Genomic DNA, 26,709 nt, shown 5'->3' with positions numbered 1-26,709 from the left:
CAGCTATTCCTTTTAAATTTAAATCTGATGATTTCTACCCTGTGAGTTCCTGGGGTAAGGACATGGATCAGTTTCAGAAGTTAATTGAGAAAGATCTCATACAATTGGCCACAAAAGGTTTTGTATCCTAGCTTTACATTTGCTGACAATTTAACTAATTCAGAGCAGAGATCCCTTCAGGATCTGGGCTCTGACTCTAGTATTCTCTTTCAAAATGAAGATAAGGGTGGATTGGTGGTAGTGCTCAACTCCCATGCATACAAAAGATGAGGCTTTACACCAATTGTCAGGCAAAGATACCCATGTTAAAGCGGGATTCCACTGCCGTTTTTTTTTTTTTTTTTACCTGTCACTGGTGGGCGATTCCTACGGTGTCTTTTTAACCCCCGGCATGACGATTTCATTGCTAAGGAAAACTTTTAAAAAAGCAGTCCGGCGGTTTCCATTTTCACTGTGGGCGTTTGAAGCCCACAGGCATTTACTTCCTGGATGCGATGATGCTGAGCTCCCAGCATCCACCGCTCCATCTCGCACATGCTCATTGAGTGTCCTCTTTGTTTTCCTTCCTCTTGCCTCATGTGCTATAGTGGTAATGGCAGATAGAGCTGCCTGCCCACTTTCAAAATGGCAATTTCTGCATGACTGTGTCCCCCACGGATTCCTGGGAAATAGCTAAAAAAGTTCCCAGGGACCATTGCGAAGCCGATAAACACGCCTACTCCCACGGGAGGAGAGCCCGGAAGTCGACATAAACATTAAAAATAAAAAGGTAAATACTGCATATTATTTTATTTCAATGGTCATAACTGCATCTATGTTCCAAAGCCATTTGAATAAGATGAACTTGCAATTTTCTGTACAAAACCGCTTTAAACTCAGTGGAGATCCCACTAATTCCTTCACTAAACATTTGAAACTCCTAATGTGTAGAGCAGTTATAGCAGGTATTTTCTCTCAAGAGGAAAGTGATGCGTTTACCCCACTAGCTCCTATTATGCCAGTTTTTCATCACTTGCGCAAAGTACATAAAGGGCTAAAACCACTGGTCGGCAGACAAATTGTAGCAGGCATTAGCTCTTTGAACGAATGGCTAAGTCAATGGGTTGACCACCAACTTCAGCCAATGGCGATTGAATTACCTGGGATACCAAACAATTGTTGGCCTACCTGCAGGATTTTGAGTGGTAGCAGTATTATATATGGATCACATGTGAGTTGACCAGTTTATTTTCCTCCACATGCTTTAGGTCTTCAGGCTGTAACTTTTTTCCTGCAGCTTTTCAGCAACTATTTATTGTTTCATCAAGAATTTATCCTTCAGAGTCTGGATTATTTGTTAACAACTTCTTTATGTTCGATGGGGATTGCTACCTCCATAGGTGCAGGGCATCTATGGGAGCAAAGTTCTCTCCTTCCCTTGTCAACCTATACATAGTCCCTAATCCCTATTGATCGTTTGTGAAAGTATACTTTCACTACATAGATGATCTCCTGTTTATTTGTTCCTCACAGATTGTAAGTCTGGATGATTAGCTTGATTATCTAAACGATAATGAGTCAAAATCTAAAATTCACAGGATACTCAGATTTTAGCTCGATTTCTTTCTTGGATGTGAATATATCCAGTGAGGGGGGGGGGGGAGAAAAAAAAAAAAAAAAAAAAAAAAATCGGATTGTATCTGGACTTCACAGAAAGCCAACAGTTGGCAATGCGGCGCTCAGAGCCGATTCCGGACACCCTCTGCACACTATAAAAAGCATCCCCGTTGGCCAATTTCTGAGACTCCGTAGATTACGCAACAATTATACCAATTTTGATAAAGAAGCCAAAATGATGTGGGATCGCTTTGTGTGTAGAGGTTAATCAGAAGATGTTTTGCGAAAGATGTTGAAAGATGAAAAGAAAAAGATTTCTAGATTTAATATTCCTGTGTTCTCCACTCCTTACAGTGCCGAATTTTAATAAAACCCAAAACATTGTTGAAAGATATCTGCCTACTGTGTATAATGATCCCATTTATACACAGGTATCATCTAGGGCTGATATGTCCAAAGTCCGGCCCGCATTCCGGTTGAATACGGCCCACCTGGTAATTTGGATATAAATCTTTTGTGACCCCCAGGGCCACAAAATATATATACCATATTTATTGGCGTTGCCTCGGAAGGGACAGGGAGGGATGAGTGCCGTAATAGGAAGTCCCGTCTCCTGGGCTGCCATTGGAGTACGGTTGTGTCCATCATAGGAGGTAGAACTTTGTATTAAAAAGGCAGAGTAAACCGGAGTCTCCTGTATGTAATCTGTTGGCGCTTGTAACCCCCCCCCCCCCAAGGCTGCAGATGGGCATCGATCAGGATGAATTCATGGCAATGGAGAGGCTGCAGGTGGGCACTGACCCTAATTTTGCTTCACAGTTTTTTTTTAAATTACATTTTTTTCCTGGAACTTCTGTCTTAAAAAGTGTAGGTGTGTGTTATACGGCGATAAATACAGTATGTCCAAACACGCCAGAGCACATCTGTAGTCCCGATTGGCGCTCGGGGATTTGTTGGGGGGCACAAAAGAGAATATCTCTTTCACAGTTTCATCCGCAAATCCTCGTCTCCTGCTGGTTTCTTCCTTGTGAAGAAGAGTGGTGAACTGAGACCTTGTATTGAACATAGGGCATCTCAATCGTTTCACGAATAAGAATGTCTATACGATACCATTGATTACGGAGTTATCTGGCCGCCTCAAGGGAGCAACGGTTTTCACGCAGCTTGATTTGAGAGAGACACATACAGTCTCGTGAGGATTAAGGAGGGCGACGAGTGGAAAACTGCGTTTAAATACCAGAACAGGCCATTATGAGTACCTTGTAATGCCTTTTGGCCTTTGAAATGCCCTGGCAGTTTTCCAGGAATTAACAACGTACTCCAAGATTTGTTGTAGTTATATGTGGTGGTTTATCTCGATGATATCCTCATATTTTCCCAAGTCCCTGGAGAGCCACCACACAGATGTCTGTCGTGTGCTTCAAAAACAAAGGGAACAATCTGTATTGTAAACTGGAGAAGTGCGAGTTCCATCATGAACAGATTAAATTCCTGTGCTATGTCATTTCCACTGCTGCTTTTCGATGGACCCAGAGAAATGTTCAGCAGTCCTACAGTGGCCCCAACCCGTGAGTTTACGTTCTCTGCAGCGTTTCGTGGGCTTTGCCAACTATTATTGGAAGTCGATTCATAACTTCTCGTCTCTGGTCAAGCCCCTGACTGATATGACCAAAAAAAAAAAAAGACGGTAACCCACAGAGTTGGTCTCGAGTCCGTTAAGGCTTTTGAGAGTCTCAAGGCTGCCTTTGTTTCTGCTCCTGTGTTGGCACATCCTGATCCTATACTTTTATCCTTGAGGTTGATGCTTCTGAGACTGGTGTTGGTGCCCTTCTGTCTCAACATCCTAGCTCATAGCGCTATGCATCCTTGTGGCTACTTTTCCAAGAAATAGTCACCTGCGGAGTGCAATTACAAGATTGGTGAAAGAGCTGTTTGCAATCATTTTAACCCTTAAAGAATGCAAGCATCTCCTCGAAGGTACCACTGTGCCGGTTCTCATTCTTACTGACCATAAGACTCTTACATTCTTGTCTGACGCTAAACACCTTTCTCCCAGAAGTGCATGATGGGCTCTTTTCTTGTCAAGTTTCAATTACATTGTCTCATTCTTACCGGGTACTAAGAATGTAAGGGCTGACGCTTTGTCACAACAATTTTCCTCCACTTCCAAGATGGAGCCGGTTCCAGTTCCTATGATTCTTCCCGATAGTATTCTGGCTACGGTTCCACCATTCTCACTTTTGCGTGACAAAATTCTTGCTGTTCAGGCCCATGCTCCTCCTGACCACTGCTTTGTCCCAGAGAGTCTCCTTACTGCCGTGCTCCAGACTTACCATTCTCCCAAGGCTGCTGGTCACCTTGGGAAGAATCAACTCTTTTGGTCCATTTCCTAACAATTCTGGTGGCCTAGTCTACGTGCTGATGTAACAGCCTTTGTAGCTGCCTGTTCCGTGTGTGCTCAGAGCAAGACTCCATGACACCTTCCATTGGGCCTCCTGCAACCCAGACCCAATGGAGAGAGGCCCTGGACCCACCTGTCTATGGATTTCATTGTGGAGTTACCCAACTCCCAGGGCAACACGGGTATCCTTACAGTGACTGACCGATTCTCAAAAATATGTGTCATTGTATTCCACTTAAGATGTTGCCCACTTCTAAGGAACTGGCTTCCATTTTTGCTTGGGAGATCTTTCGCTTACATGGGCTACCCACGGTGATTGTCTACGACAGGGGTATTCAATTTGTGTCCCGGTTCTGGAGAGCCTTTTTGTGCACAGTTGGGAGTTCAGCTTGTTTTCTCCTCTGCGTATCTGGAGCAATTCCTACATTGCTATATTTCTGACCATCATAACAAATGGTCAGACCTATTAGTGGGTTGAGTTTGCTCAAAACAGTGCCTTGAATTCTGCTTCCCGATTGTCCCCATTTATGGCATATTATGGTTTCCAACCTTTCATGTTGCCTGACTCATTTGTTCCGCAGAGTATTCCTGCATTAGAGGAGCATCTCCGTGGTCTTTGTTCCTCTTGGACACAAGTCTAGGACGCTTTGCAACATGCTAATGATAAGTACAGACTCCATGCTGACAGCAGACGCCTGCCTGCGCCTTCCTACCAGGTTGGGGACAGGGTCTGGCTGTCATCTCGCAACCTCCGACTTAGTGTTCCCTCACTGAAGTTTGCAACTCTGTTTATTGGGCCTTTCTATATTCTCCTGCTAATATGCGTATTTAGAATGTATTTCATGTCTCCTTATTAAAACCTTTGGTCTGCAACCACTTTACCACCCGGTGCCACGTCTTCACCCTGTTCAGGTTGAGAACCATGAGGAGTATGAAGTACAGTCCATTGTTGACTCCCGTAGGTTCCGTGGGCACATACAGTACCTGGTGCATTGGAAAGGGCACAATCCGGAAGAACGCTCTTGGGTATCATCCTTGGACGTACATGCCCCTGTCCTCCTCCACGATTTCCATAGACCGTTTCCCTTCAAGTCTGGTGGTCTTGGGGGGGGAGTCGTTGAGGGGATACCCCTTCCTTCTCTGAGCTGTTCTCTCAACTTTCAGCTAATTGCCAGCTCCTATCTCTCCCCAGTTACTCAGCTGTTAATATCCTGCTCGTCAGTCCTGCTGACTTAAGCCGTCCAGCCCAAAGGATCTATGCCTTTGCCTTGGTCAAAATCACAGAGACCATCACCTGCGTTCTTTTTTAACCATTTCCTGCTGAGCGTACACAGATATGTGGCCTCTGCTTTTGGGGGTTATACCGGGATGCTGCCCGCAGCTGTAGGCATCATCCTAGTACCGTTTTTTTACAGCGGGCGATCGGCTTTCCAGGGATAACACTTGATGCGGCTAAAAGCTGCTCAATTGTTATCCCAGAGGAGCGGGAGGGGATATTCCCCTCCCCTCGTCGCCTCTCTGACCAGGCCTCCCCTCCCACCGCGAGACCCGATCCTCGATCGGCCACTTTCGGCGGCTAGAGACAGACTGGCACGAAGCCGGAAATGGCTTTGTTCCAGTCTCCTGAATGTAAACAGGGAAGCAATGTCACTTCCCGTTTACTCGGCCGTCAATGGCGCCGGATTTTAAAAAAAATTAAAAAAAATATACCGAATTCAGAATCGCCCGTTTTGGCAATCTGAACACTTTGAAGTGTAAAGGAGAGATTGGAGGTCTTTTAGACCCGCAATCCCTGCATAGAGTACCTGTCACCACCTATTACTGTCACAAGGGATGTTTACATTCCTTGTGACAGCAATAAAAGTGATGAACATTTTTTTTTTTTCTATTTAATTTTATATAAAATTGTGTTTTTAAAAAAAAATGTTAAAGCGTCCCCGCAAGTTCAAATCACACATGGGAGGTACCGCCGCGATTGTCAGAGCAAGAGCAATAATTCTAACACTAGACCTGCTCTGTAACTCTAACCTGGTAACCGTAAAAGAAAAAAAAAAAAAAAAAAAAAAAAAATGTAAAACGTCGCCTATGCAGGTATTTAGGTGCCATAGTTTGTCGCCATTCCACGAATGCGTGCAGTTATAAAATGTGACATGTTTGGTATCTATTTACTCGGCATAACATCATCTTTCACATTATACAAAAAAAATTGGAATAACTATACGGTTTCTTTTTTTTTTTAATTCATGAAAGTGTCCCTTTTCCCAAAAAGTTGCATTTAAAATGCAGCTGCACAAATACCGTATGACATAAAATATTGCAACAATCGCCATTTTATTCTCTAGATTCTCTGCTATATAGATTATATATATATATATATATATATATATATATATATATATATATATATATATATATATATATATATATATATAGAGAGAGAGAGAGATAGATAGATAGAGATAGATAGATAGAGATAGATAGATAGAGATAGATAGATAGATAGAGATAGATAGATAGAGATAGAGAGATAGATATAGAGAGATAGATATAGAGAGATAGATATAGAGAGATAGATATAGAGAGATAGATATAGAGAGATAGATATAGAGAGATAGATATAGAGAGATAGATCTCTCTCTCTCTCTCTCTCTCTCTCTATCTATATCTATATCTATAATGTTTGGGGGGTTCTAAGTAATTTTCTAGCAAAAAATACGGATTTTAACTTGTAAACACTAAATGTCAGAAATAGTCTTCGTCATGAAAGGGTTAAAGACTTTCTTGGCTGACATCTCTTATGGGTCTAGATCCCGCTTGCTGTTTCACTACACTAATCCATGACCTTCTGGCTTGGCTGACAATCCTTTCTAGTTACCAAACTATTGGCTATGTTTTGACTACGTTTGTTCTATTTACTTTTATTATGAAATGTTAAATGTGATTTAACTGTAATTCTGTCTCGGTCAGATTTCATGATTTCTGACAGTTCTTTATTAGGCTGCTTTCACACTGGGGCAGGAGCGGCGTCGGCGTCATTTTAGCGGCGGTCTGCGGGCACTAGCGGGGTGGTTTTAACCCCCGCTAGCGGCCGAAAAAGGGTTAAACCTGCCCGCAAAGCGCCGCTGCAGCGGCGCTTTGCCGGCGGTATTGCCGCGGTGTCCCATTGATTTCAATGGGTAGGAGCGGTTTAGGAGCGGTGAATACACCGCTCTTTCACCGCTCCAAAGATGCGGCTAGCAGGACTTTTTTCACCGTCCTGCCAGCGCATCGCTCCAGTGTGAAAGCCCTCCGGCTTTCACACTGGAGAGAAAGGGGCCGGTTTTTTTCAGGCGCTACACAGGCGCTATTTTTAGCACTGTAACACCTGAATACCGCCCAGTGTGAAAGCAGCCTTAGAGTCTTTTGGTGTTTTATAACAGTTTATATATGTTAAAGTTTCTGCATTTGCATCCCTAAACAGGAGTGGTCATCTGCCAATTATTGACAGCCGCAAACCAATTGTTTCACACAGATGGTTTCAATCACAAGTAATTGTTGCATATAAGTATACAGAGAGTCTCTCTCTCTCTCTCTCTCTGTACATTTGTATGTGAGCTATGACTAAGCGATAAGGAAGCGTGAAACGCATTAGACGGCGATTCTGTTCCCCTCTTTGTATTTTTGGACATGTTTTTATGGACTTGCTGAAATAAATTTGATTTTACTGGATGAGCAGCCAACCAGATTTATTTTTTGCTTATGGGAATCCATGAGGATGGGGCCAGCACCTGGTCTGTGTGTTAGTGGAGGTGGAGATGGGAGACTGACCTAGAGCCGTGTTCACACACATCTAGGAAGAGGTAATAAACTTAAAGAGGATATAGAGTGCCTTGAAAAAGAATTCATACCCCTTGAAATTTTCCACATTTTGTCATGTTACAACCAAAAACGTAAATGTATTTTAGTGGGCTTTTATGCGATAGACCAACACAAAGTGGCACATTATTGTGAAGTGGAAGGAAAATGATAAATGGTTATCGAAATCTTTTACAAATATCTGAGAAGTTTGCCCCTCCTTGGGGCAATACTTTGTAGAACCACCTTTTGCTGCAATTACAGCTGCAAATCTTTTTAAGTATGTCTCTATCAGCTTTGCACATCCAAAGAGTGATTTTTTTTTTGCCCAGTCTTCCTTGGAAAATAGTTCAAGCTCTGTCAGATTGGATGGAGAGCATCTGTGAAAAGCAATTATCAAGTCTTGCCACAGATTCTCAATTGGATTTAAGTCTGGACTTTAACTGGGCCATTCTAAACACATGAATATGCTTTGATCTAAACCATTCCATTTTAGCTCTGGCTGTAAGTTTATGGTCGCTGTCCTGCTGGAAGGTGAACCTTCGCAGACCAACAGGTTTTCCTCCAAGATTGCCCTGTATTTGGCTCCAGCCATCTCCCCATCAATTCTGACCAGCTTCCCTGTCCCTGCTAAAGAAAAGCATCCCCACAACATGATGCTGCCACCATGTTTCACAGTGGGGATGGTGTGTTCAGGGTGATGTGCAATGTTAGTTTTCCACTACACCTAGCATTTTGCTTTTAGGCCAAAATGATCCTTTTTGGTTTCATCTGACCAGAGCACCTTCTTCCACATGTTTGCCGTGTCCCTCACATGGCTTCTCACAAGCGGGACTTATAGCTTTCTTTCAACAATATCTTTCTTCTTGCCACTCTTCCATAAAGGCCAGATTTGTGGAGTGCACGACTAATAGTTGTCCTGTGGACAGATTCTCCCACCTGTGGATGTGGATTTCTGCAGCCCCTCCAGAATTACCATGGGCCTCTTGGCTGCTTCTCTGATTAATGCTCTCCTTGCCTGGCCTGTCAGTTTAGGTGGACAGCCATGTCTTGGTAGACTTGCAGTTGTACCATATTTTTTCCATTTTCAGATGATGGATTGAACAGTGCTCCGCAAGATGTTCAAAGCCTGGAATTTTTTTTTTTTTATAACCTAACCCTGCTTTAAAACGTCCACAACTTTATACCTGACCTGCCTGGTGTGTTCCTTCATGATGCCATTTGTTCACTAAGGTTCTCCAACAAACCTCTGGGGGCTTTGCAGAACAGCTGTATTTATACCGAGACTAAATTACACCTAGGTGGACTCTATTTACTAATTAGGTGACTTCTGAGGTTAATTGGCTCAACTAGATTTTAGATCAGATCAGAGTAAAGTGGCATGCATTTGTATTCAGCCCCCACTTTTCAGATATTTGTAAAAAAAATAAAAAAATTAAAATTAAAATCATTTATCATTTTCCTTCCACTTCACAACTTCATTTGTGTACATAAGTTTACATGCCCTGTCAGAATTTATGATTTCTTGGCCATTTTTCAGAGAATATGAATGATAACACAAACATTTCTGTCACTCATAGTTAGTGTTTGGCTGAAGCCATTTATGATCAATCAACTGTGTTTACTCTTTTCTAAATCATAATCACAACAGAAACTACCCAAATTACCCTGATCAAAAGTTTACATACCCTGGCGATTTTGGTCTGATAACATGCACACAAGTTGACATGCTGAGACAAAGGCGATGGAATGGATATTAAAAAGGTAACCATCCTCACCTGTGATCTGTTTGCTTGTAATTCGTGTGTGTGTATAAATAGGTCAATGAGCTTCTGAACTGCTGACCAACCCTTGCATCTTTCATCCAGTGCTGCATGGACGTTTCTGGATTCTGAGTCATGGGGAAAGCAAAAGAATTGTCAAAGGATCTGCAGGAAAATGTAGTTGAACTGTATAAAACAGGAAAGGGATATAAAAAAGATATCCAGGGAATTGAGAATGCCAAATCAGCAATGTTCAAACTAATCAAGAGGTGGAAAATTAGGGGTTCTGTTGAAACAAAACCACAGTCAGGTAGACTAAAACTAAAATTTCAGCCACAACGACCATGAGATTGTTTGGGATGCAAAGAAAAAACCACAAATGACTTCTGGTGAAATACAGGACTCTGAAAACATGTGGTGTGGCTGTTTCAAGATGCGCAATAAAAGGAAAACACTTGAAGAAAGATGGGCTGCATGGTCGAGTCACCAGAAGAAAGCCATTACTACGCAAATGCCACAAAATATCCCGCTTACAATATGCCAAACAGCACAGAGACAAGCCTCAAACCTGCCACAAAGTAATTTGGAGTGATGAGACAAAAATTTTTGCTTTTTGGCCACAAACACACACTTTATTTGAAAAGGTACACCATTCCTACTGTGAGACACGGAGGTGGATCACTGATGTTTTGGGGATGTCTGAGCTACAAAATGCACAGGAAATTTGGTCAAAATTGATGGCAAAGTGAATGCAGTATGTTAGCAAAAAATACTAGAGGAACATTTGCATTCCTCAGCTAGGAAGCTGTGTATGGGACATACTTGGACATTCCAACATGACAATGATCCAAAACACAAGGCCAAGTCGACCGGTCATTGGCTACAGCAGAATAAAGTGAAGGTTCTGGAGTGAGCATCTCAGTCTCCTGACCTCAATATCATTGAGCCACTCTGGGGAGGTCTCAAAACGTGCAGTTCATGCAAGACAGCCCAAGAATTTACTTTTTGCCAAGAGGAATGGGCAGCTTTACCATCTGAGAAGATAAAGAGCCTCATTCACAAATACCACAAAAAGACTTCAAGCCATCATTGATGTTAAAAGGGGGCAATACACGATATTAGGAACTCGGGTATGTAAACTTTTGCTATGGGTCATTCGGGTAGTTTCTGTTGTGATTATGATTTAAAAAAGGAGTAAACACAGTTGATTGATAATAAATGGCTTAGCCAAACACTAACCATGAGTAAAATAAACGTTTGTGTTGCGTTATCCATATTCTCTGAAAAATGGCCAAGAAATCATACATTCTGCCAGGGTATATAAACTTATGAGCACAAAACTGCCACTTGTATTGGTCCATCACATAAAATCCCTATTAAATACATTACGATTGTAAAAAGAAAATGTGAAAAATGTCAAGGGGTATGAATACTTTCTCAAGGCACTGTATAGATACTAACAAGACAAAAAAAAAAAAATAAATAGATGTCTGTTAATTCACACAAACCACACACACTCAAGCCATCTCTCATTTCTAAATTGGGTTATAAAAAGGAGAGTAAACATTACATTGGTCACCTTGACATAGGCACTTCTTTGTTTGATTATGTATCAATCCCAATGGTTGTTTTGGTTCTCCAGTTATAGCCAACAGAATTAGGAGACCCAATAGAAAAAACGGCTGTAAGATTGACACTGACTGGTCTAGTCTATCAATATAATGTGACAATTCAGTCTACCATTATAAATTAAGCAGGAATGTCTCCTGGGTTCTCTCCTTTAACAAAATGGGTGAAAGAAGCTTGTAATATAATAAGTGATACGAGGTAGCATGGTGTCAGCATTTGGCAGGCTTTCAGGGATTACTTCCACATGTTCAGATTACTTGGTTCATCGAGTAACTAAAATGAGGTAATCACATTATTCGGCAATGCATAAATGGCCCTTGAGACTTTAGAACCGGTGCCCATTATATCTCCATAAAGAACTGTATTTTTTCACTCCCCGTGACTGTTCAACTGCTGTGCAACAGGAGATCAAGCGTGTATTTTGACATCAAGTGACCATGTGCTGAATAAAAAGTATTAATGCACTTAACGTAGTGAGACGCATATTTTTGCATAGACTTTAAGGGGCAAGATACATCTAAAGGTCAATTAGAACTCTGGCCAAACCACTAAACTGTTATGTAGGCTGAAATCATCATTAATATTGCACAACTGTTATCTCCAGCTTGAGACCATTCAAAGTTCATGTTAACCTGCTTCAAGCTTCCTATTGACATTTATAGGGACAGAAGCAGTTCTGACATTAACAAAACCCCCCTCAATGTCAGACATTGGAGAATACAACATATTTACCTGCCTGGACTGTGAACTGGGAGCATACCGTCTGTTACTACTATCATAAAAGCCTGGTTTGCCGATCTGCATCAGGCAGATGTCCCATCACTGAGGTTATACAGTATATTTCAGGTCAGGAGCCAATTAGTATTATCTTCATATATTTTCTGCGGGCAGGCACTGTCTTATCTCAGTTACTTTTAATACGCTGCTATATCTAAACAGTGGATTACTTTTGCTGCTTGCTTTCCCATCCAATCCTGATTGGGGTTGATTTACACTCACTGGTCACTTTATTAGGTACACCATGCTACCACTGGGTTGGACCCCCCTTTTGCCTTCATTTTCATGGCATAGATTCAACTAGTTGTTGGAAAGATTCTTTAAAGATTTTGGTCCATATCGACACGATAGCATCAGGCAGTTGCTGCAGATTTGTGGGCTGCACATTCACCCGTTCCACCACAACCCAAAGGTGCTCCATTGGATTAAGATCTGGTGACTGTGGAGGCCATCGGAGTACAGTGAACGCATTGACATGTTCAAGAAACCAGTTTGAGATGATCTGAGTTTTGTGACATTAACCTGCTGGAAATAGCCATCAGAAGATGGGTACACTGTAGTCATAAAGGGATGGACATGAGTCAGCAACAATATTCAGGTAGGCCCTGGCATTTACACAATGCTCAGTTGGTACTAAGGGGCCCAAAGTGTGCTGAGAAAATTTCCCCCAAACCACTACACCACCAGCCTGAACCGTTGATACAAGGCAGGATGAATCCACGCTTTCATGTTTATGCCAAATTCTGACCCTACCATCTGAATGTTGCAGCTGAAATCGACTCATCAGACCAGGCAACATTTTTCCTATCTTCTATTGTCAAATTCTGGTAAGCCTGTGCAAATTGTAGCCTCAGTTTCCTGTTCTGACAGGAGTGACACCCGGTGTGGTTTTCTGCTACTGTAGCCCATCTGCTTCAAGGTTCGATGTGTTGTGCATTGAGAGAAGGTATTCTGTATACCTTGGTTGTCTGCCCATTCGCCTCTGAAATCAACAAGGCATTTTCATCCACACAACAGCCGCTGACTGGATATTTCTTCTTTTTCAGACCATTGTCTGTAAACCCTAGAGATGGTTGTGCATGAAAATCCCAGTAGATCGGCAATTTTTTAAATATCAGATCAGCCCATCTGGCACCAACAACCATGCCACATTCAAAATCACTTAAGTCTCCTTTCAACCCCATTTGGATGCTCGGTTTAAACTTCAGCAAGCCGTCTTCACCATGTCTAGATACCTTAATGCATGGATTTTCTGCCATGTGATTGGCTGATTAGTAATTTGTGTTACCAAGCGATTGAACAGCTGTACCTAATAAATTGGTCAGTGACTGTACATTGCTTTACGTTTGTGTGCTTTAGCTGCTACTGCATTGGCTTCTTTAGCTATCGTTATCCGCTTTTGTTTAAACATCAATTTCATTGGTGGTTCCCCTTTCCTTTAGAAACCCTACTATTATGCACTGAGCCCACTGATGCATTTTTTTGACTTTAACCTGGATATATTTATTGCAGGTGACCTCTGTCTGTGCACCATTTGGGGAATCATTTCTAAGGTGGGCAGGGCAGGACTTAGGGTGGTGGGGGCCCCTGGGCTTGAGTCGCTTTTCGGGCCCTACTGTCTATACATTACCGTATTTATCAACGTATAACACGCGCCAGATTATAACACGCACTCCAAGTTTAGGAGGGAATTTTAAGGAAAAAAAAAACTTTTAGGAGGGAAGTTTAAGGGGAAAAAAAACTTACATTTAAATGCTCATCAATGCAGCCTTATCAGTGTCCATCTGCAGCCTTGTTCAGTGTCATTGCAGCCTTGTCAGTGTCATTTGTAGCCTTGCCCCAGTGTCATTTTCAGCCTTGTCATTGCAGTCTTGAAGTTTAAAAATGTCTCTCGGCGGCTCTCGGATCCTCTCACAGTCCCGAGCGGAGCCAAGAGTAGCCGAGAGTGCTCGGCTCACAGTCATGCCCAGTTCTTGTGTTATGTCCATCATTGGGTGGGACTGTGAGCGGAGCTGAGCCGAGTACACTTGGCTATGTATCTCGGTGGGGCCTGCGGGGCCCCCTATTGGACGGGGCCCATGGGCTTGAGACCAATCAAGCCCAATGGTAAGTCCTGCCCTGAAGGTGGGGTGTATTTCTTTTATTTGCACAAGGTTACTCATTGTAGTGTTTGTACAGTGGGTTTTGTGTACGGAGTGCCATGGTGCTATTGGGCATCCTCAAATGGAAGGTGGAGAAGTGCAAGGTCTCCAACATCCACCAGCTTCGTGATGTCATCATGGAGGAGAGGAAGAGGACTCCAGTGGCAACCTGTGAAGCGCCGATGAACTCCTTGCCCAAGAGGGTTAAAGTGGTTGTAAACCCATTACAACCACTGTAACCTACAGGTAAGCCTAGATTGAGGCTTACCTGTAGGTGCAAGAAATATCTCACAAGCCTAAAAAGGTTTAGGAGATATTTGCAAAAAATAGCGACACCGATGTCTATGGCACAGGAGCACTGAGCGTGCCGTTTCTAATGGCGATCATGCTAGCTAGTGGCGGCACCAGCGCACATGCACGGGAGTGACACCATCGTGGCCCCGGTCAGTCACAGCGCTGGAGCCACGATACCTAGAAGTCACTCCGGGATACATGGCGACGTCGGAGGAGGCGAATGAGGGCCTATGCGGGGGCTTCGATCTCAGGTAAGTAATTCATAATGAGCTAGTATGCTATGCATACTAGCTCATTATGCCTTGGTCTTGCAGGGTGTATTTTTTTTCCCCCAGAGGCTTTACTTCCTCTTTCAGGCAGTGCTGAAAAATAATGGTGGCCACAGTGTATTGACACTTTGGGCATTTTCACTTAGGGGTGTACTCACTTTTGTTGCCAGCGATTTAGACATTAAAGGCTGTGTGTTGAGTTATTTTGAGGGGACAGCAAATTTACACTGTTATACAAGCTGTACACTCGATACTTTACATTGTAGCAGAAGAAGTGTCATTTCTTCAGTATTGTCACATGAAAAGATATAAAAAAATATTTACAAAAATGTGAGGGGTGTACTCACTTTGGGAGATACTGCATTTAATTTATTACACCAACCTGGCTCCCATGGCTTTATTTTTTTATTTATTTTTTTAAATATATCCTTAGGGCCGGTTCACACAGCAGGCGAGGCGAGGCGACTCCGACTTGCCTCGCCGCGACCTGCCGCGGCCTCAGCGGCGACTTGCAAATGACTTCTGTATAGAAGTCAATGCAAGTCGCCCCGAGGTCGCCCAAAAGTAGTACAGGAACCTTTTTTCTGAGTCGGAGCGACTCGAGTCGCTCCTCTCAGAACGGTTCCATTGTACAGAACGGGGGTGACTTGCGAGAGCGAGGCGAGGCGAGTCGTGTCGCCTCGCATCGCCTGCTGTGTGAACCGGCTCTTAGACAACGTCCTGCAGTGTCTCTGGAAGGGTCCACATTTAATACCTCTTACCTGCACACCTTGCAGCTCCTACAAATCCTGAAGCGGCTGGGGGCTACAAAAGGAGCAAGGAGTTGTGAGGGAGCACAGGTAATGCAAGTACAAGTCTCCATTCACACTTGTATGACACCAAAATTGTTCGGCTTTGGAGTGCAACTTTAACGCAACTTTGGATGGGTGTGACTTGTCTTTCTGCAAAGTCGGACCCACTGTTGCACAACTCTTGCATGTAAAACATTCAAGTTGGACATTTGACGGTTAATATTGATATCTATGGCACTCAAGGTGCATGAAAGTCAGACCAAAGTAGCACATGAACTACTTTGAAGTCGCACATATATGTATAGTCATCATTGGAAAACATGGGGCATGACCTGTCATGCGACTGATGTCCGAAGTCGCACAAGCCTGAATGGGGTGTAATAGGGCTGGGGGATGCCCTTTTAAAGAGACACTAGTCACTTTTGCCCTGAATGGCCAAGGTAATGGTGTCTCTTTATATATGGGATATATGTCTTTTTAAAACAAAGATTTTAAAGATTTTTTTAAATTGGAAAGTCAGGGAGTGCTAGTTCTAGTTAACTGGACCATATCGAAGCAACTGGATAGGGATTGGGCTTCTAGACATTGGATACTCCCAGTCACAAAAGGGTTAAGCATGCGCTAAGAGAGTTTACCATTAGAACACTGCAGTCACATGTGAATAATAGATTACTGGTATATGTCAGTCACCGCCATTTGAAACATGATATATGGCTATATTTTTTAAAGCAATTTAATGGTACCTTGATAAATTTCACTTATTTAAAAATAGAAAGAAAATTCCTAGGAATTCCAAACAGATAATTTATCAATATGCACTGTAGTATTTGTCTGAGAACATATAACCTTTTCCCATCTCTCTCCCCACCCTCAAAATAAATAAACAAACAAACACACACACACACACACACACACACACACACACACACACACACACACACACACACACACACACACACACACACGGAAAGGGTAAAAACTACTGCAAGTTGCAAGTAAAAATTTGGATTTTTTTTTCTACAGCTTTCCTGTAAAATCTTTTTCTTGGGAGTACATCACAGGACACAGAGTAGCCATAATAACTAACTGGGATGTCCCTAAGCAATGCTTTTTAGGGGAGGGAACCCATTATGACCAAATAAACACCATCAGAACAACGGGATCTATATTGCTACCTGCAGTACAATGCGCCCAAATGCAACATCCTCCTAACATTCACTTGATAAAACCTAGCGAATGTATGCACCGAAGACCAAGTAGCAGCCTTGCAAATCTGAGCCACCGATGCTTGATGAACTGCCCACTCTTCTGGTAGAGTGTGACCTTACCCCTTAAACAATGCGTCAGAACAATCACTTGTTGAATCCATTGGGAAATAGTCGACTTAGATGCTGCCTTTCCCTTCTTGGGTCCTTCTGGCAATACAAACAGAACATCAGTTTTCCGCATCTAAGCCCACATCTTCAGACTGCCACTATTACTATTTGTAAAACGCAGAGACCAAGGCAGTCTCCTCCATGTTCTTGATGTCCATCTGGAAAAAACCCAGTGGATGAATAAACGAAAAGCTCAAATAGCGGTCTTGCACACCTGGACCACTGACACCTGATGGCCCAAGATACTCCCACACACCTGCTAGTGAATCTCTTCCCAGAAAAAAAAAAAAATGGGATTCTGCCCTTTAAAACAAACAATAGGCATCCTTGGTAAACTGGCCGAGCCACTGCTAAACATCTGATCTGGATTCCCAGGCCGCCTGCCCTTCCTGGGCTCTTCTGGCTGCACAAATCAGGATTCCTGACCTGTGCCGACAACTCAAATAGACCCAGAGTGTCTGAACTACCTCTAAAGTAGGTAGCGCTTTCTCCTGCCGACTGGATTAGACGAAGAAAAGAAAAAAAAAAAAAAAGCAAGACACTGTCCGGATTCAAGTGAAAACTAGAAACCACTCTAGGCAAGAGATGGATTAGGATGCAACATCACCTTATTATGTGCGACCAAGAATGAAGGAGCCGCTAGCTCTGACACTCCACTTAGTGAAGGGATAGCAACCAGAGAAGCCATCTCCTGAGATAAGGGACCAACAGTTTCCTAATTGGTAAAAAAAATGGCCTCTGCAAAGACAGCCAAGTGCAAATCCCAATCCCAAGGACACAAGAGTGACCAGACATGTGGGACCATCTACAGTACATGTTGTATGAAGTATGAATCAAAGAGTGAGAAACAATGGAAAAAATGGATAGGGATGAACTTGAACCCTTAAATGGTACTTAAGGCCAATCCCCTTTCCCCTACTGATTGGAGAAAGAAAAGAAAATGTCCCACTCATATTCCTGTGGGTGCCACTTCCTGGCTTCTCCCAGGAAAAAAATATTTCCAAGTCCTATAATCGAGGTTCCCTGAAACCAGCTTCCATAGCTCAACAGTGCTGAGATACAGGACTCAAGACCATTAGGTCCTGCTGGACTGCGAGTGTTCAAGGAGCGACCGCCGCAAGCCTCCCTATGTCAGCGTACCAAGCCATCCTGGGCTAATTCGGCTAACACAATTATTGACGGATTCTTCACAAAAGATGTGGGAGAAGTCGAAACAGAGGGAAAGCATCAAATAAGGGAGAACTGGTCCCCAAGGTGTTACCAGTGCATCTGCCTCTATTGCCAGTGGGACTTTCGTCCCAGACACAACCTGTTCTCACTTGTTGTGGAACATGGAATCTAGTAGATCCACCTGCAGAGTCCCCCCTGCAATTATTCTATACCTGGAGTATGTACTAGTGATAGAGATAGCACTTCTTGTACTGTCTCAGACAGAATCTGGTTCACCTTCCTGAGCCACATGACTCCTGGTGGTTGCTATATATGCCTGCTGAGGCATTTCCGGATTACACCTACAACTGGTTTTTCCCAATATCCAGAGCAAGCCGTACTGGCCAAAAATCCAAGATATTGATGGGCAGTGTTTTCTCCTGTGGAGACCAAGTCCACTGAATTATAGCCACCTTCAAATCAACTGGAGAAGCTGACATCAGGTGGTTATTATCGTCCCCGTCCCTTCTCCAGAATTCAAACCATCAACCAGCAATCTTAGCTCTGCAATACCCCGGGAACAGAGCCCTCTGGCAATCCAATGCCTGAACTTCATGTTCCAGACAGTGAGAATGATCCTCTACCAAAGACCTGGAGTAGGACTGTATGTAGGGAACATGCCTTGACCTAGATACAACTTCCGACTGCAGAAATGGATCAAAGGAAAATCTGCAACAGACTTCCTGAACAAAGATTGAGGTATACGGAGATTGGCACATCTGCGGTTTCAGCAAGTTCAGTACTGGGCTTGGAGCTTTGTGCACCCTCAGAGCTGTGGCCAGCCCGAAGAGCAGAGTCACAAAAATAAAAGACGACTTTGCACTGCAATGTGCAAAAAAACATTCAAATTCCTAAAAGGTGCATCCCATGATATATATCTGAGCAATAATGCAATGAAATCCAGTAAAGTGTATCACATAAAACTAAACAAAGTAAATGGTTTCCCGAGAGTAATCAGCATCCAAAAAAAAAAAAAAAAAAAAAAAAAAAAAAATCAGGTGACTCAGAGAGATGATCTGTTCCAAAGAGAAAAATATAAATCAGAGTAGATAAAAGGGATAAGGACAGGTGAAAGAGTCCAAATTAAAGATGTAAGATGGTAAACATGTCTTTCTGCAATCCTCCCCCAGTAGTGCTAGCCTCTCACCTTATAGATAGACCCCAATGGGTCTAATGGGGCAACAGTGAACGACCAGCATGTTGTTGAAGCTTTCCTCACAGCTTTCAAGGAATCACTGCAGCTTTTGTCTGGTCTTTTCCTAGAAGAAAGTTTTCTCCAAATCCTAGTCGGTGTATCGTACAGTTCCCCCAGATAAGCAGTAAATATGCAGCATATAATCATGACTTGTCTGCCACACAGTTCTCCCAGAGTAAGTACTCACACTTTGTTAGTATCCATGGGCTGCTGTTATGTCTTCAGAGTCCCTGCTAACCACATGGCCACCCTTCCACTTACTGCCTATAGGAAAATAGGCCCTACTGAGCAAGTCTGTGCCTTCTAGTAGCTGAAAGAGAAACAGCAGCTCAAAAAGTACACAGCATGATTAAACAGCAAACTGCCCCCAATGGCCACCTGGAGAACAGACAGTCAGATCTCTCTCTCTCTCTCTCTCTCTCTCTTTTTTAAAGAGAAACTGCAAAAATGCAGACTTGCCATTTCTGCTGCAGGACTCTGAACATAACAGGATGAATTCAATCTTCACCCATCACGGCGAACTTTGTCATAAAAGACCTTCAGAGACTGGGTCCCCCTTAATCTGGGGTTCACTCCCATGGACCTGTATAGCACCCTGCAGATATGCACCCTGGTCAGAACAAAACACTGCATAGGGTTCCATTACGCAGGGTCTAGCGCTATAAGGCTGCATTACAGGCAAATCTTGAGGAATCTTCTATCCTTCCAATAGGGCTTGAGTAACATCCATTTTGGCTGATAGCTTTTTCGAATTGATCCGATTGAAGTCCATGATTCTTAATAGAGCCGTCCAGACCTCCACGTCACATCCACCTAACTGAAAAAAAATTGGCGTTTCCTGTGTAGGATGGGGTTATATAGGGGAGGACTTCTTGTTTGATTGATTTACCAGTGTCCATTTACCAGTAGGTGGCATATAACCCAGTTAGGCATTATGGCTGCTCTGTGTCCTGTGATGTACGATAAAGAAAAATGTATAGAACGGATGCGCATGTTCCTGTTCCAATTTATTCTATGGTTGCAGGCCCACCAGTGCTGACAGGTCAATCACTATTGTAAGTGCTTCCACTGCGATACCAGCTGAGCCCCCCGGGGGGGGGGGGGGGGGGGGCTCAGCTGGTATCGCAGTGGAAGCACTTACAATAGTGCTCATTCAACGTGAATGATGGCGTGTATCTTAATTCCAGCATGCTCCTGCTGCCAGAGTCCAGTGCAATGACACCTAAATAAGAAATAAGTATTCATCTTGTGGTCAGACAGTTCACAATCGCCCCCTTCTCCCCATCACTACTGCCTGACAGAGATGTCAATTTAACTAGGTGTAACTGTGCTAGTCTTTGGCAGCAGGAGCATGCTAAAGATGAGCGCAGTCATTCATGAAAGCAGGAAGAAGTGCCAACTGGTACCACAACGGAATGATCCATCAGCCAGCTGTGTGATCCATCAGTAGGGAGATCAGTCACACAGCTTGACAATGGTGACAGCTCAATCTACACTGACATGCCACAACAAGGTACTATGGATGAAGACTCTCCATGATCCAACTGGATGCTAAAAGTAAACATTATGGGACATCCAGGCAACTCCATGGACATGTGTAACAGTGGCTGGGTTTGCAGCTGGTGGTATAAAAAAAAGGTAATGGAGCAGGAGATGGGCACCCCGAAGTAACACTAACAGTTTATCTGAGCAAGCCTCTGTGTGATGCAACAACCTGCTGCAAACCACTGTCACAGCCTATAGGGTTACCTAGAAGTGCTCATTTCCTCAGGCAGAGTGCTGTGTGCATGAATGTCACCTTCAAGCAATGAGAATAAACAGTGGCAGCAACCTCTTCTGCCTGGTTGGTGTTTCAGTGCGTCTCCTTTTCCTCTAGCTGGCTCTCAGGGTGGTTTCAGGTGCAGCAAAATGAATAGTCATGCCTGGGGAACAGGGTGGGATTGTCCCAAGTGAGCAATATGAGCCTCCATTTTACCATTATATATTGCAGTAAGAACCTGAAGGGAGGCAGTATCTATAGTCCTGACTGTACCCCTTTACCCCCACCCTTCCCCAGGTGGAACATCCAAAAGCTGGTCTTCAGACTGGGGTGGAGTTACCTACAGAAATAAAGTATGCTTTCTTATGCCCAACCATGACACAGATCTGAATGGGACCAAGTGCACTTAGTCCCCTTGTGGATTCAACAAGTGTTGATAACTCCTCCTTCTTAAGGCCTCAAATCACATAGGCGCCTGTACAGGGCATTTTATGTTATCAGAGAAGCATGGAGCTGCATGCAGGCAGCCTGTGTTAGTCGATGGAGATGCAATGGCTGCCCTCCACATCCAGGTACTCAGGGACAGGCACATGAGCCCAAAACACAGACATGTGTCTGGACAGGCATGGGTTCACTGCTACAAATTAGATGTGTGGGTGAGTCCATACAGCCACTGTGTTCTCATTGACTAACACAGGCTAGCTGCACACAGCTCCACACTGCTTCAGATACATAAACAGCTCTTTGCTCTGCTAAGACCTCTGCCCCAATGTGAATGGGTTCCCAATGTTCTCTGAAAACCCCAAGATCTCATTCACACTTTGGGCTGGCCAGGGCATTACTACCCTGAAACACATTACGGCCAATGGTAAATTATTAGACTTGAATGTACTTCGGGCACAATGCCAACTGCCTGAGGGGGATGTTTTTTTCGACTTCTACAATTGCAGCATGCCTTTTCTGAACATTTCCCACTGCCTCTGATCCTCTTGAACGATTATTAGCCTCACAAGTGATGGGAAAGCCACTGTCTATCTACCTTCAGCTTTCTAATGCATATTCCACCAAATTGGACCGTACATACTGAAAATGGGTAACAGATTTGTCTGATCTCACTGCTGTTGACTGGGATAACTGTGTAAATACTTCTCTCAGCCATATGATTTCCACCAAAGATTGCTTTATCCAACTCAAATGCCTCCACAGAGTATAATACATCCCACAACGATTAGCAAAGGTTTATACAAACTTCTAAACCTCTTTGTCAGATGTCAAATATTGATAGTTACATTCCGCCATATTGTTTGGATCTGACCATATTGGGAAGCTGTGGTTAAGACTTATTAATAATGTGTGTAACAATCACCTGGGGGTGGATCCTAAAAAATTTTTTATTAGGAACCATTGACACCCTGGAGGTGGATACATAACTTTTTAATTTTACACATCCTTACATGCGAGGTGAGAAAAACTCCTCACATGGAAACCATCCTCCCTCCCCACTCACTGTGTCGGTATGACGTTCCTCCATTACCAACATACTGCCCCTATATAAAATAGCATATGCAAATTTTACAGCACTGAGGTTTTGCTAACATATGAGGTTTTGTCTCAGAATACCTATATAGTATGTTCTATTAACATTGGTAGTTGATGGCATATATTACATGAAGTTTGTGAACCTTACAGCACTGGGAATTTGGTCACATATATCTATTACTTTTTTGGTTTGTTATTTATTTCTGGCAGCGCTACACTATTGATTGTCATTTAGATTGTACAATGTACAAAAATTAAAACAATTACTGTATTTAGCTAAAACTGTAAATAAAACACAGACAATATATGATTGCCTTGTCCATTATTATACAGGATTTATATAGCGCCAACAGTTTGTGCAGCGCTTTAAAACATGAGAAAGCTCTGTGTCCTAGTGAACCTCCTGCTGACCTGCCCGCAGTATACTGCGAGCGGGCGGCACAGCCAGGCACCACGACGTATCCGTACGCCGTACGCATGCACACCTCCTGCTGTGATTGGACACGGCACAGGTTTTTTTAGTAGAGTACAGCCAATGATAATGGCTGTAAGCCTACTGATTAGCTGTGGCCAAATCACAGCGCAGAGTTGTGTTGACAAACATACAGAAGTTTGTGCACGGACAGCGATCTGTGTTTCTTCTCTCTCAAAATCAACTCTGAGTTGAGGGAGAAAAATCAGACCGGTTAGTAAATGCGGCACACAATTAACCCCTTGATGTTATCCCCTTACCAGCCAGTGCCATTAGTACAGTGTACAGTATTGTCACTATATTAGTGTCACCAGCGACGTCAGTTAGTGTCCCTCTCAGCCAATGTCAGTTAGTGCCTGTACAGATCAGCATCTTTGATCACGATCAGAACTATACTAGTGTCCCCACGAACGCAGTTTGGTTTTTACCAAAGACCTGTAGCAGAATACACGTTGGCCTAAATTTATGAAGAAATTTGATTTTATTGGATGTTTTATAATAAAAGTAGAAAATATTGTTTATATAATAAAAAATAAAAATAACAGTGGTGATAAAATACTATCAAATTTGTGTGTAAAAAAATGATAAAAAAATGTAATTTGTGTAGTGTTGCATTACCAAGCAGTTGCCAGTTAAAATAGCACAATGTTGAATAGCAAAAAATGCTCCGGTCATGAAGGGGGTAAAACCTTTACGGAGGTCAAGTGATTAATGTTAAAAGAAAAAAAAAAAAAATGTATTATCAGTGTTAAGATGCATCAATACAAAAGTACATTCCAAAAACAAATGTTACCTTCATATAGTTGACAATCTTTGCAAGGACCCCAAACTTGAAGTTAGATGTCCCAGACAGGGGTTTGCCACTAAATGAACCATTGCTGCCATCTGCCAAAAGAAGGATCAGGGTTAGTCACTATATATATATTTTTATAAAATTACTGTCTTAACTATTCCTAGACCACAAAAGTATACTGTGGTATTTGCAGAGTTAAGCCCCGTACACACTATCAGATTGTCTGCTGAGTTTTTCCTTCAGATTTACTAAAACCTTAGCAGTTTCAATGTGTATGCAATCAGGCAGGCCCTTCTACTACATGGTTTTGGTAAATCTGAAGGAAAAACTCAGCAGACAATCTGATAGTGTGTACGGGACTTAAGTACAAACATTTGTATATGCTGAAAAGAAAAGGAAGAAGGAAAAAAAAAAAAAAGGCAAGTGAGAGCATTCCAAAATTCTACATATAGAAAAAATAAATACTGCCAACCATGATTGTGGTGTCATTAACAATTAGTCTTCATTCACATCTGCGCAAATTGGCGGTGTGGTACGCGTTTGCAGTGTGTTTGCGAAGAGAGTTCAGAAACACGCAGATGTGAATGCAGCCCAATTGATGATGACACCCAACTGCGTTTAGCATGCCATTATGACATTTCCATAAAACGAGCCAGAGTTCTTGAGCTACTTTGAGATGTTTGCCATGTGTAGGGTAGCTCATTCAAGTGAATGGGCTGTCCTATGTGCGGCGAACATTTTTGCTATGCTCAGGTGTGTGTGTGTGAAATGTGCTTGGAAGGAGAGTTTCAGGCAGCAAGGATGACCTGAGAAGAGAGGTGAGGGTTAAAAAAAAAAAAAAAAAAAACACAACTTATCTAATGATGATGCAACTTCTGTAAGTTAACAAAGACTATGGGGCTGTAATAGCTCAGGAACCTTTTCTTAAATCGCACCAAGCTGCGTCGCATTGATTAGGATGGGATTCCCCTTGCCAGCTGATTCTTTGCGACTCAGGTTGCATCATATGTTGCGGTAGTGTGAACTGGGGCTTTTTTTTTTTTAATACTTAAGAAGACCAGAATCTGCCTGATAAAAAGCAAATGCCGCTTTCAAATACAAGAATTTCTGACAATAAATTGAGTCGTTTCTGATCATCTAAGAGGGAATAATGACTGCCTCGGGCAAAGAAAGGTTATTATTGCACTAGGGGGATCTCCCAACGCTTTTCCTTTTTGCGATTGCCTCATTCCCTTTCTTTTGCTACAGAGACAAAACTGTGAAAAAAAATGACCTAATTGTTCACAAGTGTTGCCATGGACCTCAACACCAGGACAACTAGTTTATGAATGTCCCGTCCCCCATCATCTATGACCAGCTTTGGCCTCAAAATCAAATACTGAGCTGTCCACACCAGTTCCCACGCCAGGGGAAAAAAAAACGGCGTTAAAAATGCAATTTTAGGCACTTTTGCATTGACATTAATGTACGTTTAGCCGCACTATCTTTCAGCTGCGTTTCTCTGCCGCTATTCAAAATCATTTGTTCCCTATGGGAGCCCATTCATTTGAATAGAAGTTGCACCAGAAGTCGGATCAAGATGATCCGACTTGCAGTGCGACTTGTGTGCTGAGAATCTTGAAATGAAACCCCGCCAAAATGCAAAAAAATTTAAAAAATATTGCATGAGGATCCCCCTCCAAGAAGATACCAGACCCTTCGGTCTGGTTTGGATCTTAAGGGGAAACCCCCGCCCAAAAAAAGTGTGTGGGGAGCCGCCCACCCCAAAGCACTTGTCCCTAGTGAATGGGTAGGGGTACAATGTACCCCATACTCAGTCACATAGGGTGGGGGGGCCAGGATCTGGGGGCTCCCAGATTCCAATAAGCCCCCCACCCACAGACTCCTGCCAACCAATGGCAAGGGTTGTCAGGAAGAGGCCCTTGTCCCCATCAGCATGTTTAGGGCATGTGGCTTGGTATGGTCCGGGGGGCACTCGCTTATCTCCCCCCCCCTTCCTGATCTGCTAGGCTGCGTGCTCGGATAAGGGTCTGGTATAGATCTTGGAGGGATCCCCACGCCATTTTTTTGGGGCAGGGGGTTTCCCTTTAAGATTCATACAAGACCGAAGGGTCTGGTATCGTATTTGGGGGGGGGAGGAGAGGCATGCAATTATTTTTTTTCATTTTGGCGGTGTTCCCCTTCAAGATTCTCAGCACACAAATCGAGCCTCAGAACGCACTGGTCCTGTTTTTTTTTAGAGCTTAAAAACAACAATGCATGTTACAGCTCAAAAACGCCATGGTGTGTTTGAGGCCATTGAATAACATGGAATGGCGTTTTTAAGCTGCAAAAGGAGCTCAAAAACACTGGTGTAAAAACATCCGTGTTTATTACCAGTCACTGAGCAGAATGAGGGTCTGCCTTTTTGGGTAAAATTGGAATGAATGATTGGACAATTCATTTTTGTATTCTCCAGTTAGCGTTGTAAACCTGTGGCCAATTCGGTTCAAAGATTTCATAAGCAAAAGGTTAAAATAACAAACGCTCTCATCATGTGCAGGTTACTGAATGGTGAATTGTACAATGAAGATACATAGTAATGCGGAGTTCAGCAGGAAGAAACAACCAAAACCGCCGGGGAGACTCCAGGAGATGTTTCCTTTGCGAATTTGGGGGCCATTTCAAAAGGACTGGAGAAATGTTTGGCTTCAGGAAAGATAAGCATTTAAATAGTTCTTTACAGACATGCCTCCCTTGTGTATTGAAGGGAAGTTGTAGTCTATGCAATGCATTTTTAAGATATACTATACATGTAGTAGAGAATGGCTGAGTGAAAATATTTATAGTAAAAAAATGTATATAAACTATAACTGACACTATGGTGATACT

The 26,709-nt window shown here is 42.9% G+C and overlaps 1 protein-coding gene across 1 annotated transcript in view; it reads right to left on the bottom strand.

Annotated features, from left to right (window-relative positions):
• The window catches only part of GTF2E2 (general transcription factor IIE subunit 2), a 135,724-nt gene that overhangs the window by 56,049 nt on the left and 52,966 nt on the right, over positions 1-26,709 (bottom strand). Inside the window, exon 3 of the mRNA XM_077476119.1 lies at positions 23,839-23,930. Coding sequence (XP_077332245.1) covers positions 23,839-23,930 — 92 coding nt within the window. The remainder of the gene's footprint in view (positions 1-23,838; positions 23,931-26,709) is intronic.

Source organism: Lithobates pipiens, unplaced genomic scaffold (genome assembly GCF_037356315.1).
Source record: "Lithobates pipiens isolate NorthernLeopardFrog02 unplaced genomic scaffold, aLitPip1_a1.2 Scaffold_13, whole genome shotgun sequence".
NCBI lineage: Eukaryota > Metazoa > Chordata > Amphibia > Anura > Ranidae > Lithobates > Lithobates pipiens.
This window is presented reverse-complemented; position numbering and strand designations above follow the sequence as displayed.